The sequence below is a fragment of the Panthera uncia genome, unplaced genomic scaffold (genome assembly GCF_023721935.1).
Source record: "Panthera uncia isolate 11264 unplaced genomic scaffold, Puncia_PCG_1.0 HiC_scaffold_1281, whole genome shotgun sequence".
NCBI lineage: Eukaryota > Metazoa > Chordata > Mammalia > Carnivora > Felidae > Panthera > Panthera uncia.
Genome location: NW_026057900.1, coordinates 79,574 through 96,795, shown reverse-complemented (window position 1 = coordinate 96,795; position 17,222 = coordinate 79,574). Strand labels below are relative to the sequence as shown.

At 37.4% G+C, this 17,222-nt stretch overlaps 1 protein-coding gene across 1 annotated transcript in view; it reads left to right on the top strand.

Annotated features, from left to right (window-relative positions):
* Positions 1 to 1,460: 1,460 nt before the first annotated feature.
* The window catches only part of LOC125916874 (lon protease homolog 2, peroxisomal-like), a 91,388-nt gene continuing 75,626 nt past the window's right edge, over positions 1,461 to 17,222 (top strand). Inside the window, exons 1-4 of the mRNA XM_049623135.1 lie at positions 1,461 to 1,797; positions 8,262 to 8,496; positions 12,341 to 12,472; positions 13,829 to 13,951. Coding sequence (XP_049479092.1) covers positions 1,565 to 1,797; positions 8,262 to 8,496; positions 12,341 to 12,472; positions 13,829 to 13,951 — 723 coding nt within the window. The 5' untranslated portion in view covers positions 1,461 to 1,564. The remainder of the gene's footprint in view (positions 1,798 to 8,261; positions 8,497 to 12,340; positions 12,473 to 13,828; positions 13,952 to 17,222) is intronic.

The following is a 17,222-nucleotide window of genomic DNA, read 5'->3' as shown; positions in this document are numbered from 1 at the left end:
ATTCTAATATTGCTTAGTGAGTGTATGAAAGAAGGTAGGATAATGTCAAAGAAAGAGCTGTGGGCAGGAGTGTTCAAGTTCCTGCATTTCTGTCTCCACCATAGCAGCCTGTACACCTGCCTTCTCCTTTCCCTTATCTGCGGCATACACAGAAACATACAGTTCCACCTGCCCTGTATCACACTCAGCCTTCTATGGGGCTGTCCCCTGGCCAAGAGATGCGTGAGGGTATAAACTTGTCTTATGTCATACTCTCCACAGTTAGCCCAGGGCCTTGCACTTAGCAGTTCCTCTGTGAATGTTTGTTGATTTGAATGAAATTTCAATTCTCTCTTGGATTCTAAGAGCAGTGCTGGACTTCATAGTCAGGGAAAATTTTCCATCTGCAACCTACAGCCAAACCCAAGTAAAATCCCAACATGAAGAGGCTCCTAATGGCCAAATTTGAAACAATTCAAGCAATGAAACACATGATACTACTGGGTTATAACCCATTAAAAAAATCCATGAACTCCTACTAACATAAAAAAATTGAATAGGTAAATAATGAGGGAGATGTGCAGCTTTTTCTTACAGAATTCCAATTAATACACATAATATTAACTCCCCACAACATATTTATTACTTATAAAGAGAAAAATGCTAACTTACAACAGGGAAACCTGGCAGATATCACCATTACCAGGTAATCAAAGTTAAAATCACCATTAATAATACATTTCAATCATCATGTATCACCAAGAAGGCCACATCTCTTCTGTAGTCTTTCTGCAAAAACAAGTATAATGTTGATCCCAGGAAAACATCAGATAAACCCCAATTGAGGGACATTCTATAAAATAATGGACCAATGCTGTTTAAAAGTATCACGGTTTTAAAAGAAAAAAGAAATATATATAGATAGATAGATAGATATAGATATCTATCTATCTATATATATATGTGTATATATATAGATAGATATATAGATGGATATATCTATCTATATATACACACACATTTAAGGAGACATCACAACTAAATGAAAAGTGATTTTTCTGGGATCTTGGACCAGAAAAAGGACATAAGTGATAAAACTAGCAAAATTTGGATAAGCTTTACTCATTAGATAACAGTGATGTTAATTTTCTGATTATTATAATTGAACGGTGGGAACTTTTTATTGCAACGTTTAAAAAAATCTAATATCAATTCGAATGAAACATTAAAAACATTTCAAGTAGGTACAGTTTAAACACGATCTTCTCTCTAGCTTCAACACCGGGGACAGCCCTGTGGCTGAGCCTCAGGAGAGACTGTTAGAGCAAGCCTGGAGAACGAGGGTCTCACGCGGCTGGAGTGCGCCTCTCTTTGTACACTTACGGCGCGCACCAGCCGAGCGACTCCGGGAGGGGGCGGTGCGATGCTGCGGGGTTTGAGCCCGGGGGCGGGCCGTAGGGCGGAGCCGGAAGCAGCGGCGCGCAGGCGCGCCGACTGCTGGGAGCTTTGGTTGGGGTGGTGGGGCTAGTGCCGGTTGCCGTGTCCTGCTCCCTTTGACGCCCCCCTAGCGCGAATAGCCGTCGCCATGTCGTCGGTGAGCCCTATCCAGATCCCCAGCCGCCTCCCGCTGCTGCTCACCCACGAGGGCGTGCTGCTGCCCGGCTCCACCATGCGCACCAGCGTGGACTCGGCCCGCAACCTGCAGCTGGTGCGGAGCCGCCTGCTCAAGGGCACGTCGTTGCAGAGTACTATCCTGGGGGTCATCCCCAACACGCCCGACCCGGCCAGCGACGCGCAGGACCTGCCGCCGCTGCACAGGTAGGCCCGGCTGCCTCCCGCGGTGGCGGCAGCGGGCGGCGTGGCCTCCTCTCTGGACTCCGGCTCAGGCCCGGTCCGGCCTCGGGGCGCAGGGGCAGCCTTCGCGGTTTAGTCTATCTCTTCAGTCACCTCCCATGTGAAATGGTGGGGATGACAGATGTCTGACCCATGAAGTAGTGAAAACTATGCAATTAGCTGCCACTGTTAATTTAGGTTCTCCCCTTCGCCCCCCAGATCCTCAGACTCCTAAGCCAGTGCTCTTAACTTTCCGGGCCCCCTCCTCTTATCCTTCCCTCCCTTACTCCCCGTCGTTTTTGTTGTTGGTGGTGGTGGGTTTTTTGTTTTTTTGTTGTTGTTTTTTTGCCCTCTTAAGTGAGACACTTGGTACTCCACACGCTTTCTCTTTTTCCTGTGCTATCGTAAACTGCACTACCCTTTTCATTGATTTTGGGGTACCTCTCTTCCACACTATTTGTCTGCCTCTTGTCTTTTCCCCTCAGTTCCTACCCACGTTTTCCCTTGTCTGCCTTTCTGAAACTTTCTCATATTCTCATAGCTTCTCATTTCGGACACCCCAGCCTTGCCACTAGATTGCCCTACACCATGGCCTTAGTTGTGTGACTTTGTGTTTTTGTTTTTTTAATTGTGCTATGACACACAACCTGTGCCTATTTCTTCCTCTGTATTTTGGAAACTAACAGCATTCATTTCTTGGGTGTGTTATGAATACTAAATGAAATAACCTTTGTGCCATGCTTGATAGTAGTCCAGTACTGTAGCCACTAAACACATGTGACTAGAGAGCACTTGAAATGTGGCTCGTCCAAATTGAGATACTAGAGTGACCAATTGTCTCGGTTTGTTGAGGACTGAACTAGTTCCAGCAGTGAAAGTCCTGTCTCCCAGGAAACACCTTGAGTCCCAGATAAACCAGTATGATTGTGTGATTAGTCACCACAGATGTACTTTAAATATACAGTACACACTAGAGTTTGAAAACTTAGTATGGAAAATGTTTCGCTGACTAATACATTTTACATCAATTAAATGTTAGAATGGTAGCATTTTAGCTGTTTGGGGTTAAATAAAATTTAGTATTTCACCCATTTCTTTTTACTTTTTAATGTGGCTACTAAAATTACATATGTGGCTCATACTATATTTCTATTGGATAATGCTGGGATATAGTATATGCTCAACAAATGCTATTCTCTTTAAACACACCTCCCCAGCCCCTGCCTCCTATCCTTAACTCTGCTTGAGATGTTTTTAATTTAGAGCCCTTGTTTACCTACTTGCAGTTACTCCTTTTTAAAGTTAGGGATTGCAGACTGAACGATTTTGAGAATGTTAGGAATGCCTTATTTTTATCTGAAACCTTTTGACTATATATATTTTTAAAAGGAGAGTCCATAACTGTCTGCATCTCTGAAAGGAGACTGCTATCTCTCCCCTCCCAAAACAAAGCAAAACAAATGAACGAAAAACCTGTAACAGTCTCTTATTAGCCCATATTGTAAAAACCTTGCATTTCTCAAGCACCAAAAACATTTTGGCTTCCATCTGATCTGCTGCTTTGGTTATTGCTTGCACGGAGTTGGATACTTTTCAAGTTTCATTAAACTCTGATAAATTGTGTTGGATTCTATTTTCCCTACATATGACCCCATCCTTAAACCTGTGGTTATACCACAATTTTTGCTTTCTCTGCCCAGGCAATTTGATTGCTTGTTGAGGCAAGAGTGCTCATGATTAGATTTTTTTGTTTTATTTCTGTACATATGTATGGTGATTACCCATGGGTACACTGAATTTCAAAAGTAGATTTAGTCATATTTTAGGTTGTTGGTATGTTCTGGGAAGATTTTGGATGTTTTTAAATTTCTTTTATGTAAATCCCTCGAAAACATCAATAACTAAATTTTCCTGCTTGGAAGTAATCATTAACATATTCAGATGATATGTAATATGATCCTTGATGTTCAGATTGCTGCCTTTGTTTTAAATTAATAGCAGTATTGTTTTATTTACGTTATAAAACATACACTGAAGATTCTTCCTAGAATTCTAGCATTATAAGGACCATCTTGTTATCCTAAAAATATTGTTTGCTACTTGAAAAATCTATCTAGAAAGATTGTACTGCATTCCTTAGCATTAGCCTCCAAGGTCTTTTTTCTCTAATATGAGTTTTCAACACTCTTTAAAAATTTTTAAAAGCCTCACTAGTGCAAATAATTGAGTTACCCATAACATTACTGTTTCAATACATAAATCTGTCCTTCCTCAGTTACCTGCTTTTCCAGATGTTAGTAGTACCCAAAGGGGAGGCCAGGTGCTCTACTCCTGTCTCTTGTTTTCTTGAGACCATCCAGGTGACATTGCCTCAGTCTTCAAGGAGCAGCAGAAATAATTTGTTCCCCTGTGTTCCTTGTCACACAAAGTAGCAGAGCCAGATGTTGACTTACCTGAACAACTTCCTTTACTGTTTTGAACAGGACAGTCCCTTTCTATATGTTAGTATGTGGGCATGTTACCTGACACAGGAGCCTTTTTAAAGGAGGAGCTTTGGATTATCCATACAGCTTAGAATTTGGCTCTTACGCCACCTCAGGGCACCCTGCATGACTGAACTTGAGTGAGCCATTGTTTCCTTAGTGAAGATGGATTATAACTTAGCACTACCTATACGCTGTCCTTTCATGCATTTCAAGATGGTCATCCAGTTTTCTTCCAGCCTTACATTCTTCAGGATATGTGACTTCACTTCCTCAGAGTGCTGATTTCTCAGTCCCTCTTCATTTTTTGGCTTCTTCCTCTGAGACTGCAAATTAGTTTCACTGGCATTTGTCTCACAAGAAATAAATTCTTTTATATATAGCAGATGTACAGTTTCTTATTTTGGGTCAACTCTTTGTCCAGGCATTACTCCTATTTTTATCTGTTAGCATTCTTAGATATTTAGGAAATATTACCTGATGATCCTAACATTTTAAAATTTAATCTTTTATGTTAGCAAGTATGTAATGGATAGCTCCACTTAGATTTTCCTAATCTGCAGTTATTCTTTTTAAGGAAAGTGTCTATAAGTGGCGTTTCTTAAATTCAGAAATGAAGTTCTTAATTTACCTTTTTTAAGTAATCTCTGTGCCCAGTGTGGGGACTTGAACTCACAACCCTGAGATCAAGAGTCACATGCTCTGTTGACTAAGCCAGCCAGGCACCCCCCAGAAACGAAGTTTTAATAAAGGAGTGAAAACCAAAAGTCCTGTAGCAACAGAAGTCTCATCTGTTGTAGAACTTGGAGCTATCCTAATAGACTTCTTGTTTTTAAATTATTAATCATGATGATGAGTTTTGCCCAAAATTAACAAATATTCAAGATTATAAGTAGGGTGAAGACAAGCGAAAACTAGAAAGATGTCCCAGTTGTTCTTTCCCAAAGAAGTATAACTTTTGATTCCAGAGTTTTGGTAGAAATGCTTACCTTGATGAATCAAGGGTAATTAAGATGTAAACAGGAGATATTAAATAATAGCTAAGCTTTCCAGTATCTTACCTACTTAGAAGCTATGTTAATAAATATTTATTTGTACTTATAATTGGTACAGATTTACATTGTCCATTGTGGTGCTTAAAGTAAAATTTGTCTTAAAACCTAATTCAGGCCCCCTATGCAGTGTTGCCTATGCAGTATCTTTGTAATCATGGATAATTAATCTGTTTACCCTTTTGAATCTCTGTTACTAATTTATAATAAGGAAATAATGCTACCTTCTTCACAATAGTGAAAGGCAGTATATAATGAGATAATACTTATGAAAGGCTACAGAGCAATAAAGCTGTATGTTGGAGGTATTATTTTTCCCCAAATAGGTGTAGTTTTATATGTAAATTTCACAAATGGAGATTGGGGGAGAAGGGAGGGGAGGCCCCATATTCTTTCAACATGGCCAGAACTAAACAAGTGTCATTACAGAAAAAGATTTGGAAGATTGAAGATTCCAATAAAGATGGAGAGCTTTAAAGTAAAAAAAAAAAAGAGAAAAGAAAAGAAAGTGGTTGGCATATAAACCAGAGTTTGGGTATTTACACAGTATACTCATCTTAGAAAACTGTAGTGCTGCTTTTAGGTTTTCCCACCACTACAGTTGATAGTTCTCAAATATTTTTGGAACTCTTAAATTATCTAAGTCCGTTTTCAAAGTACATAAATCATACCCATCCTAATCAGACTTTGTTTGGATGAAAACAATATTTTACAACTCTGAAAGGAGGTCCCAGTTAGGACTTTCAAAAATTCTTTGAACTATAAAATATCACAGTAATTAAAGTGTGGATTTACAGAGCTACTACCTAAAGGGAAGGAACACTACTCATTTGAATGTATGAAAATCAGAATGTTGCCTTTTGGTAAAGCCTAATAAAGCAAATATTAATAGAAGAACTAGAATATTTAGAAAGATGACTGACTTAATTCAAAGCCTGTTATCATAGTAGGAAAATATTAGATTAAATATTTTATTTACTTATTACCTATATGTGATTAAACTATTGCCCGAATACAATAAAACTTGTCTAAAATAACATTAAACATGGTCCTTTTTCACAAGAGCTTTCCACCCAAAATGTCTTTCACCAGGTACTCTTTCTAGCCACCTATCATTTCACAGATCATGTTTTTTCTTTAAAAAGGGTACATTCTAGTCAGCTATAAGTGATTTAAAGTAAAACCCAATTAACGAATGTAAAACCTTTATATATTTTATCTCATTAGGAGGAGAGGCATTGTATAAATCCAACTCGATCTCTTTTCAGTTTGAAACATCTTCCTTTCACAGTTAATAAAAGTATTCTGCTTGCTTTGTAAGAAAACTCATTTTTAGTCTCACTTTAATCAAGGACATGGCTCAAATAATGAAAATTTATCTCCTAATCTGAACGTTTGGACTTGTCTCATATCACTTTGGGTTCTCCTCGGTTTCCAGTTTGCAAACTCCTTAGGCCAGGGATCCAGTTTGTTTGTTGTCTGTTAATGTTGCTGGCAGACAGAACTGTGACCTCTCTGCATTGCGCAAGCATTGATGGTCGATATCCGAAGGGAATTGTAGTTTTGGTCTCTGATCAGTTCAGGTATTGCTAACTTTCTCAGGCAATCTGAGTTGGTTTTCAGGAAGTGGGAGGTATAGCCTACTACCATTAATGACTGAAGAAAAGCAGCCACAACACAAATAAAACAATAGGGACTTGCCAAATTATCTCAGGTTTTTTTTAAGTATATCATATTTTTTCTTCCCACCAAATTATCTTCCTGATTTTTTGGCTTTGGATACCATTTGAATCAGTTTTTATCCATGTACACATGATATGACTGAAAGGGTGAAGGAAAGTTGGACATCACTCAAAATAAACTGAATGGCAGAGGGAAGCCAAAAGTTCCACATAGTCTATGGAATGAATAATTTATAAGGAAGTAGTCAAGAATAAATAGTGTATAGAAGTAAGCAAATTCACTGAAATATTCACACTGTATTTGTGTGTGATTCAGTGTGTTTGAGATGGGCAGTTGCGATATTCCAGGATTACCATTTCCCCAGGGTGTTGGGAGTTCTAGTCACCTTACTTCGTTTCTTTTCTGAAATTGCAACCCTTCCTGTGGCTGAGGGGAGAAGATATAATTTTAGTTTGGGATTTAGACGTGTCTTCTGAATGTGGAGCTTTGTATTTTGTATAATTTTGGCTTAGTTTGGGTGAGACTTCCTTCCATGAATTAAGGTTATATGTGACTTGGTCAGAATTCTATGTTCTGATAAGGAGCTAAGACTTAAATAGAACTTTTTTAGTTAGTATTAGATGGGGTGTTTACCACTTAGGTTCAGGTTTATAACTTTAATCATTCATGACAGTGTGTGCCCTCTAATATTTAGTCCCCACGTTTAGAAATTTCATATTCATGGGCATAGGTGTTAATTCTCAGATTTGGTGACAGTTTGTGATAAGGTAGATAAGTGGAAGTTTCAGTAATTGATTCTGTAAAAAAACCTGGCTTGATGTTGTTAGCAAAACTGGTTATTAGAACAGATTTCTTAGGTTGGTTTAACATCATGCTGTTTATATTTCAGTCTGTTTAAAATGCTAGTATTCTGGTATAATATTGCCTCATTCCTAGCAAAATGAATTTAAGCTATGTAATTGTCAACTACTTTTACATTTTTATTTTTAGGAATTTCTACCTAATCTTAAAGGAGGTAGTAATTAGAATGAGATGGCCTGCTTTGCCCCCCCTGCTCATGGTAATGACTTCATAGACCATGTGCTGGATGCTAAATTAGAGAAATAATTCATTTCCACTTCAGATGTTCTTTGTTCTTTAAAGGATTTCTCAACAAGGGCAACCTTTTGAGGCAAGTGTCAGTTTTACCACACTGAACATTTGTAATGCTGCTGTTTTGTGTGTTTTTCAGGATTGGGACGGCTGCCCTGGCGGTTCAGGTTGTAGGCAGCAACTGGCCCAAGCCCCACTATACTTTGCTGATTACAGGCCTGTGCCGTTTCCAGATTGTGCAGGTCTTGAAGGAGAAGCCATATCCTGTTGCTGAAGTGGTACAGTTGGACCGGCTTGAGGAATTTCCCAACACCTGTAAAACTAGGGAGGAGCTAGGAGAACTATCAGAACAGTTTTACAAATATGCAGTACAGGTGAGTTGCTTTTAGTTTTTTCCTTAAAACTCCATTTTCTTCAATTCCTTTGCTGCCCTAAGACATGATGAATCTGTTGAGTGGTTGCAGTTTTAGGGCAGCATATGTTTAAATGCTTTAGTAATATAATATATTGATTTCAATTTGCTTGTGTCTGTGATTGTACCTAAATCATTCTAGGAAATATTAGCCAACCCTGTCTATTTTTTCAAAGAGTATTTCTAGAGCTTTCCTTATAACTTGCAGTATCTCCAAACCAGATGGTTCTTAAATCTAAATAATGCTAAAAATTAAAATATTGCACAAAAGCTATTTGTCACAAGAACATCTAGGTAGCAAATTATATAACTGTTGGCTCAGAAGTCAAGGCCACACTGAGATTGGCAGTAACTATGGAAGATGAAGTCTATGGTAGACTGATTTCTAAAATGGTTCAAGCCTTGATTAACTAGAATGCTGGAAGGCAAGCACATATTAGGGGTGCATTAAATATTTGACTTTTTAATTCTAGGTTTGAGTGTTTTGGTTAACTTTCAGTTGAACAGAAAGCTCCTCCCCTCACCCCATTTTATTTGGAACCTTACTGAAATATATCATAAAATGTAGTCTTCTACTTTCTGTTGGTGTCATCTAGTGGCTGTTACTGGCTCTGTGAGGATCAGGCAGAGTCTAAAGGTCTTAGTCATTGAAAAGACTGCTCACAGTGTCTGGCATTTGTACCTGAAGTGGCATTTGAAGCAACACACTTAGTATGGTGCACAATAGGAAGATAAAAAACTTGAAGCTATAATTTCTATGAGGACTGAAAGGTAGAACCTACTCTGAACAAAGAAACTTCATTTTGAAGACTGGAATAAGTGATTATGCCAGTTAAGAAGGAGATGGAGGGAGAAAAGAGTGTGGAAATTCCTCAAAAAATTAAAAATAGAACTACCCTGTGACCCAGCAATTATACTACTAGGAATTTATCCAAAGGATACAAAAATGCTGATTCAAAGGGGCACATGCACCCCAATGTTTATAGCAGCGCTATCAACAATAGGCAAATTATGGAAAGAGCCCAAATGTCCATCAACTGATGAATGGATTAAGATGTGGTATACATACACAATGGAATACTACTTGGCAATGAAAAACAATGAAATCTTGCCATTTGTAACAAAGTGGATGGAACTGGAGGGTATTATACTAAGCAAAATAAGTCAGAGAAAGACGTATGATTTCAGTCCTGTGTGGAATTTGAGAAACTTAACAGATGAACATTGGGAAGGGAAAGAAAAATAAGATAAAAACAAAGAGGGAGGCAAACCATAAGAGACTCTTAAATACAGAAATAAACTGAGGGTTGATGGAAGGAGGTGGGTTAAATGGGTGATGGGCATTAAGGAGGGCACTTTTTGGGATGAGCACTGGGTGTCATATATAAGAGATGAGTCACTGGGTTCTATTCCTGAAAGACTATACTGAATGTTAACTAACCTGATAATGAAAAAAAAGGAAGGAGGTAGAGGGAGAAACAATTTTTTTTTTTTTTTTCTGGGTTATACTCCCTGAGTCTTCATTCTTCTGTTAGACACAGCTTCATAGAGATTGTATTTTGCTTTTTACTTCTCCTCACTTTGAATCAACAGAAAAAATTTAGACAGGTAAAGATTTATAATGACATTAAAGGAATTTTTAGAGAGAAACATCATAATTTTACTGCTATCCTGCATCTAGTTTAATTTTTGGCTTGTCTTCTGATCTCAGTCCAAATTAAGTCATGTTGTGTTTTCCTGTCCATGTCTAATTTTCATATTAAGTATGTTTATAAATTTCATTGAGTTAGGGTATCATAATTTTATCCTTCCTCTTTTTAGACATTGAGGTTGCTTCCAATTAATACTTTTCTTTCATCTCCTACATTTCCTTTTATAGCCGTCCTTGGTAGACTTCTTCAATAACTTCCTGACCAGTCTCCTTCTGTTTTTTTTTTTTTCTCTGACCCATCAGTTCTACGAAGTTTTGGACCTACCTTTCCCCTGAAAAAAAAAAAAGACTTTAATGAGTATGGGATAAAGTTTAAATTTCTTAGGATAACATTAAAGGTCTTCCTAATTCTATTTAATCCCATTTTAACCATCTTCTAGTCACACTGTTCATCAGAGAGCTTCACAGTTTGTTGTTTCATGTCCCTTCTGTTCTCTCTGCTGGGAGTGCTCTTCCTTTTCTGAATTTTCAGATTTTATGCTTTCCCAACTCCTGTGGGCTCTTAGTGTTCCTTTGCCTGTGCTTCCACAGTCCTTTATATGATGCTTATCACATTGTATTGAAATTTATCTTCTAGGTCTGTTTCCCCTACCAAACTCGAATTCATCCCTGCTGTAGCCATCCCATACTGAGCAGTACATTGTGTCTAACAAGTAGTTTGTGCTCAGTAAGTGCTTGCAAAATAAGTTTTAACTTTTATTTTCTTAAGATGAATTCTTAGGAGAAAGGGTCTTTAAATTTTATTATCTACTTCTCCCACCTGAATAACTTCATCATAACTGTGCTTTCATTCCCTTGATTCTAGGCAGGTTCTTAAATTACGGTGCCTTTAGAAAGATTTGATTCTACTGGCCTAAGAAATCTTACCAGAGTTATTACTAAATGAGGATTTGGCATGTCATCTGTGAATTAGCCACTGTGGGCTAAGTTTTGCTGCATAAAGTACTCGAAAATCTCAGCATACAATATTACAAAGGTATATTTCTCACTCATGCTTTATGCCTAAAACTAGAGCATGTGGTGATCTACCTGTTAGAGTCACTGAGGGACTCAAGAGGGGTAGACATTCATCTCAAAACATGCTGAGGCTGGAAAAGGAAATGTGGCAGATCTCTCAATGGTTTTAAATGCTTCTGCCCAGAAGGAGCTGTCACTCCCCCCCCCCCCCCCCCCCCCCATTTCATGGATCAAGGCAAGACTCATAGCCTCATTTGTATTCAGAGGAGGTGAGAAAGAGTAGTCCTGCCACGTACCCAGAAGAAAAGTGGAATTTTTGTCAGTAACCTAATGATTTCTTTCAAGGATATACCCTGGAAGTTGTTTTTATAAAAACCATTCACAGTCAGTGCTCAGATTCTACTTAATCCAAGTGTTCTACTAAAAAACAGTATTTCAGCTGGTTAGCATAATAGCATCAGCTATGTTAAATTTCCGGAATTTGATAATTACACTGTGATTATGTAAGAGAATGCCCTTGTTCTTAAGAACAAGGGTCATGATGTCTGCCACTTACTTTAAAATGTTCAGTGGAGCGCCTGTGTGGCTCAATTGGTTGGATGTCTGGCTTCGGCTCAGGTCATGATCTCAGTTCAAGCTGGGCTCTGTGCTGACAGCTCAGAACCTGGAACCTGTTTCGGATTCTGTGTCTCTCTCTCTCTATCCCTCCTTTGCTTGTGCATACATACCCTCTCAAAGACAAATAAATGTTTAAAACAAATAAATAAAATGTTCAGCAAAAATGTGTGTGTGTGCATACGCTTAGAGAGAAAAAGGATAGTTTATTGTACTATTGTAAATTTTCTGTAGATTTTTATTTTTTTCAAAATAAAAAATAAAATCACAAATTTGCAAAACCTTTTAAACATTTGTATTATACACATTTGAGGGCCATTTTTGCTTTTCAGTTCTGATTGATATTTTGAATGTGCTTCTCTCTTTTCCTCTGAGGCCAATAAAATGCCTAGATTTCTAGTAATCAGTGATCTTTCAAAAACAAAGACTCTGAGGCCTGAACATTAAACCTATATAGCAACTTGACATTTTAAATTCACAAATAATACCAAATTTCATTAAAAAGACTTCTTTTTCCTTGTAGTTGGTGGAAATGTTGGATATGTCTGTCCCTGCAGTTGCTAAATTGAGACGCCTTTTAGATAGTCTTCCAAGGGAAGCATTACCAGACATTCTGACCTCAATTATTCGAACAAGCAACAAAGAGAAGCTCCAGGTACAGTATTCCCTTCTTTAATACTAAGTTGTTTTGTCCCTTTTTATTCAAGACAATAAAATTTGACCTTCAGTAAGAGATACTGGAGATTCACAGTAGTTGAAATGTTCTTATCCTAAAATTGACTTTTACTGATTGCTTTATATTTTTATATACTCAAACAAGTCTTTTATTCACATTGTCAGTACTAGTAGTTTGTTAATTTATGGAAGAAGTTAAAGTGAAGAATAATTTTTAAAAATGGTAAATATATATTTTGTCTGTTTTTAAACATGTGGAGCGGTGACCTTTTCTTTGTGAATTGCCTGCTTTATTAGAATTCTTCATGATGTTTCTTACACAAAGCATCCCTGTGATGCAGTATCTATGATTTTCAGTTTCTATTTCTTTAGAGTGAAATAAGTTGTAAAGACACTCATTCTGCACTCACTAGATTCTGCATTTTCCCCCAAAATTGTAAGTTTTCTTGCATACTTACTTTTATAGTATTTTTAAGCAGTCTGTTTTATTGAATCTTCCTAGAACATTTAAGTTAGTTTTATTGAAACGTCCTTTATTTTATCAATTTATGCATTTATGTCTTAACAGTTATATAGCAAATCTAGCAAATTATAATAGTGAGTGCACCAAACAAAGAAAAGTGTATACACACCTACTCTAAACACAAAAATTCAGTTCAACTGATAGGAGCAGAAGAGTGCTGGGGTACCAGAGAGTAAGCTGGCTGTGGACGTCAGCAAGGATGTTTGGGGGAATGGAGAGTGTTAGTTACTCAGAGCATTAGCAGAGGTTGATTAAGAGTACTCGTGTTCTTTCATGAATGTAAAAATTTAATATTTTCAACCTAGAATCTGTTTAAACCTAATATGTAGACAACTATCTGGGTTTTAAGAGAATAATGCCAGAAAGAGTTCACATTAAATGTGTGTTTTGGGGTGCCCGGTGCCTTAGTTGGTTAAGTGTCTGAATCTTGATTTCAGCTCAGGTCATGATCTTAAAGTTTGTGAGTTTGAGCCACACATCAAACTCTGTGCTGATAGTGCGGAGTCTGCTTGGGATTCTCTCTCTCCCTTTTTGCCCCTCCCCACCTCAAAACAAATGAATAAACTTAAAAAATGTATGTCCTTGCTGTTGGAACAATACACATGGCCTCATTTTTAAATGAAAAGTCAAGATTCCTTTTTTTTTAGGATTCTAGTGATTTAATAGAATTAATCTTGGTGTGTTGGCCCTAACTTAGCTGTGAGTATTGATATTTCTCTTTCTTACTTAATAATTTAAGTCATGACTCTGACTGCCTTGTTTTGGGAGCTTGTGTTTCTGAGAGATTCTGCTAATCGACTCATGTCCCCTTAGATTTTAGATGCTGTGAGTCTAGAGGAGCGGTTCAAGATGACCATACCGCTGCTTGTCAGACAAATTGAAGGCCTGAAATTGCTTCAGAAAACCAGAAAACACAAGCAAGATGATGATAAGAGGGTAAATATGACCTTTAATTGTTTCTTTGTGTTTCTGGTTGTTTTTATGTGATGTGAGATTCAGTTTTTTTGAAGTAAAAAAAAAAAAATGGAATAAAGAAAGGAACAAAGAAAAAATTTCATTGTTTCTTAGCATCCAAGTTACGGATAGCATTTTGAATTTGGTGTGTGTTTCTAGTCCTCTTCCATGTCTGGATTTTGTTTTTAACATATTTTCTCATTTTCTGTTCTTGGTAAATTTGGGTAATCATTGAAAGGTATACTTTACTAAGCCATTTCTCTTTGCCAAACATTGTGTGTTGTTTCCAATGTTTTCTATATTTTAAAAGCTAAATAACTGATGAGTGTCTTTGAAAATAATTGGAGGGGGGAGTTGTACATCTTACATTTCTTTTTTTTTTTTTTAAGTTTTTGTTTTAACTCCAGTTAATGTACAGTGTAATGGTAGCTTCAGGTGTACAATACAGTGATTCGCCGCCACTCCCATACAGTCCCCTGGGGCTCGTCACAACAAGTGCCCTCCTTAATCCCCATCACCTATTTCCCTCATCCCTCCCACCACCTCCCCCTTTTAACCATCATTTCAGAGTCTGTTTCTTGGTTTGCCTCTCTCTCTTTTTTCCCCTCCCTTTGTTTGTTTGTTTTGTTTCTTAAAGTCCACATATGAGTGAAATCATATGGTATTTGTCTTTCTATGACTGATGTATTTCACTAAGCGTTGTACTCCCTAGGTCCATCCATGTCATTGCCAATGGCAAGATTTCATTCTTTGTTATGGCTGAGTAATACTCCATTGTGTGTGCGCGCATGTGTGTGTATACATATATATGTGTATACATGTATATGCCTATGTATATATGTGTATGCATACACAAATTCTTGATCCATTCATTTGTGGATGGATACTTGGGCTGCTTCCATAATTTGGCTATTTTAAATAGTGATGCTTTAAACATCAGGGTGCATGTATCCCTTTGAATTATCCCTTTGAGTTAGTATTTTTGTATTCTTTGGGTAGATGCCTAGTAATATAGTTGCTGGATCTCAGGGTAGTTCTGTGTTTAACTTTTTGCAGTACCTCCATACTGTTTCCACAGTGGCTGCACTGCACCAGTTTGCATTCCCACCAACAGTGCCTGAGGGTTCCTTTCTCTCCACATTCTCACCAATGGCTTGTTGTTTTTTGAGTTTTTGATTTTAGCTATTCTGATAGGTGTAGGGTGTTATCTCATTGGAGGTTTTTTGTTTTTGTTTTTGTTTTTGATTTTGTTTTTTTTGTGTTCTCACACTTCACCTCCCTGGTGAGGCAGGCGAGATGGGCTGGTGGTATGCCCTCAGTGGACTGGAGAGTCCTCGGGATCCTACCTCAGCCAGGGGGCAGCACCGGCCATCACCTTCATTGCACTCTCATATAGTTTTGACTTGGCGTTTACCTGTTGATCAGTGATGTTGAGCATCTTTCCATGTGTCTGTTGACCATCTGTATGTGTTTGTAGAAATGTCTATTCATGTTTCTGCCCATGTTTTAAGTGGATTATTTGTTTTGGGGGTTTTATAAGTTATTTTGGATAATAACCCTTTTTATTTATTTTTTATTACTATTTTTTTTAATGTTTATTTATTTTCAAGAGAGGGAGAGACAGAGAGTGAGCAGGGGATGGGCAGAGAGAGGAGTCACAGAATCCAAAGCAAGCTTCAGGCTCTGAGCTGTCAACAGAGCCTGATGCAGGGCTTGAACTCACGAGCTGTGAGGTTATGACCTGAGCTTAAGTTGGACACTTAACCAACTGAGCCACCTAGATGCCCCTGGATAATAACCCTTTATCAGATATGTCATTTGCAAATACCTTCTCCCATTCCATAGATTGCCTTTTAGTTTTGTTGATTGTTTCTTTCACTGTGCAGATTTTTATTTTGACATAGTCCTAGTAGTTTATTTTTGATTTTGTTTCTCTTGACTCAGGAAACATATCTAGAAAGAAGTTGCTACAGCAGATGTCAAAGAAGTTGCTGCTGATTTTTATGATTTCAGGGTTCACATTTAGCTCTTTAATCCATTTTTAATTAATTTTTATATATGGTATAAGAAAGTGATCCAGTTTCATTCTTTCATATGTTGCTGTCCAGTTTTCTCAGTACCATTTTTTTGAAGAGACTGTGTTTTTTTTCTATTATATAGCTTTTTCTGCTTTTTTGAAGATTAATTGACCATATGGTTGTGGGTTCATGTCTGGTTTTCTGTTCTGTTCTATTGATCTATGTGTCTGTTTTTGTTCCAGTACCATAGTGTTTTGATTACTACTGCTTTGTAATATAACTTGAAGTCTGGAATTGTGATGCCTCCAGCTTCACTTTTCTTTTTCAAGATTGCTCTGGCTACTTAGAGTCTTTTGTGGTTCCATACAAATTTAAAATTGTTCTAGCTATGTGAAAATATGCTGTTGGTATTTTGATAGGGATTGTGTTAAATGTGTAGGTTGCTTTAGGTGGTATAGACATTTTAGCAATATTTGTTCTTCCAGTCCATGAGAATGGAATGTCTTTACATTTCTTTGTGTCATCTTCAATTTCTTTCATCAGTGTTTTATAGTTTTCAGAGTATAGGTCTTTTTACCTTTTTGGTTAGGTCTATTTCTAGGTGTCTTACGGTTTTTGGTACAATTGTAAATGGAATTAATTCCTTAATTTCTCTTTCTGCTGCTTTATTTTTGGTGTATAGAAATGCAGCAGGTTTCTGTACATTGATTTTGTATCCTATGACTTCACCAAATTCATTCATGGTTCTAGTGGCTTTTTGGTAGAGTCTTTCAGTTTTTCTATGTATAATATCATGTCATCTGCAGATAGTGCAAGTTTTACTTCCTCCTTGCCAATTTAGATTCCTTTTATTTCTTTTTGTTGTCTGATTGCTGTGGCTAGGACTTCCAGTACTATATTGAATGAAAGTGGTGAGAGTGGACATCCCTGTCTTGTTCCTGACTGTAGAGGAAGAGCTCTCAGTTTTTCCCCATTGAGGATGATACTAGCTATTGGCTTTTCATGTATGGACTTAATTATGTTGAGGTATGTTCACTCCAGACCTACTTTGTTAAAAGATTTTATCACTAGTGGATGTTGTACTTTGACAAATGCCTTTTCTGCATCCACTGAAATGATCTATAACTTAAAAAAAATAGTATTAAGAATACTACAAAATTGTTTCCTAGGAGGACTGTATCACTATGTTTTACCATAATTTAGCTGACTTTTTTGCTTTTAACTTATAAAAATTT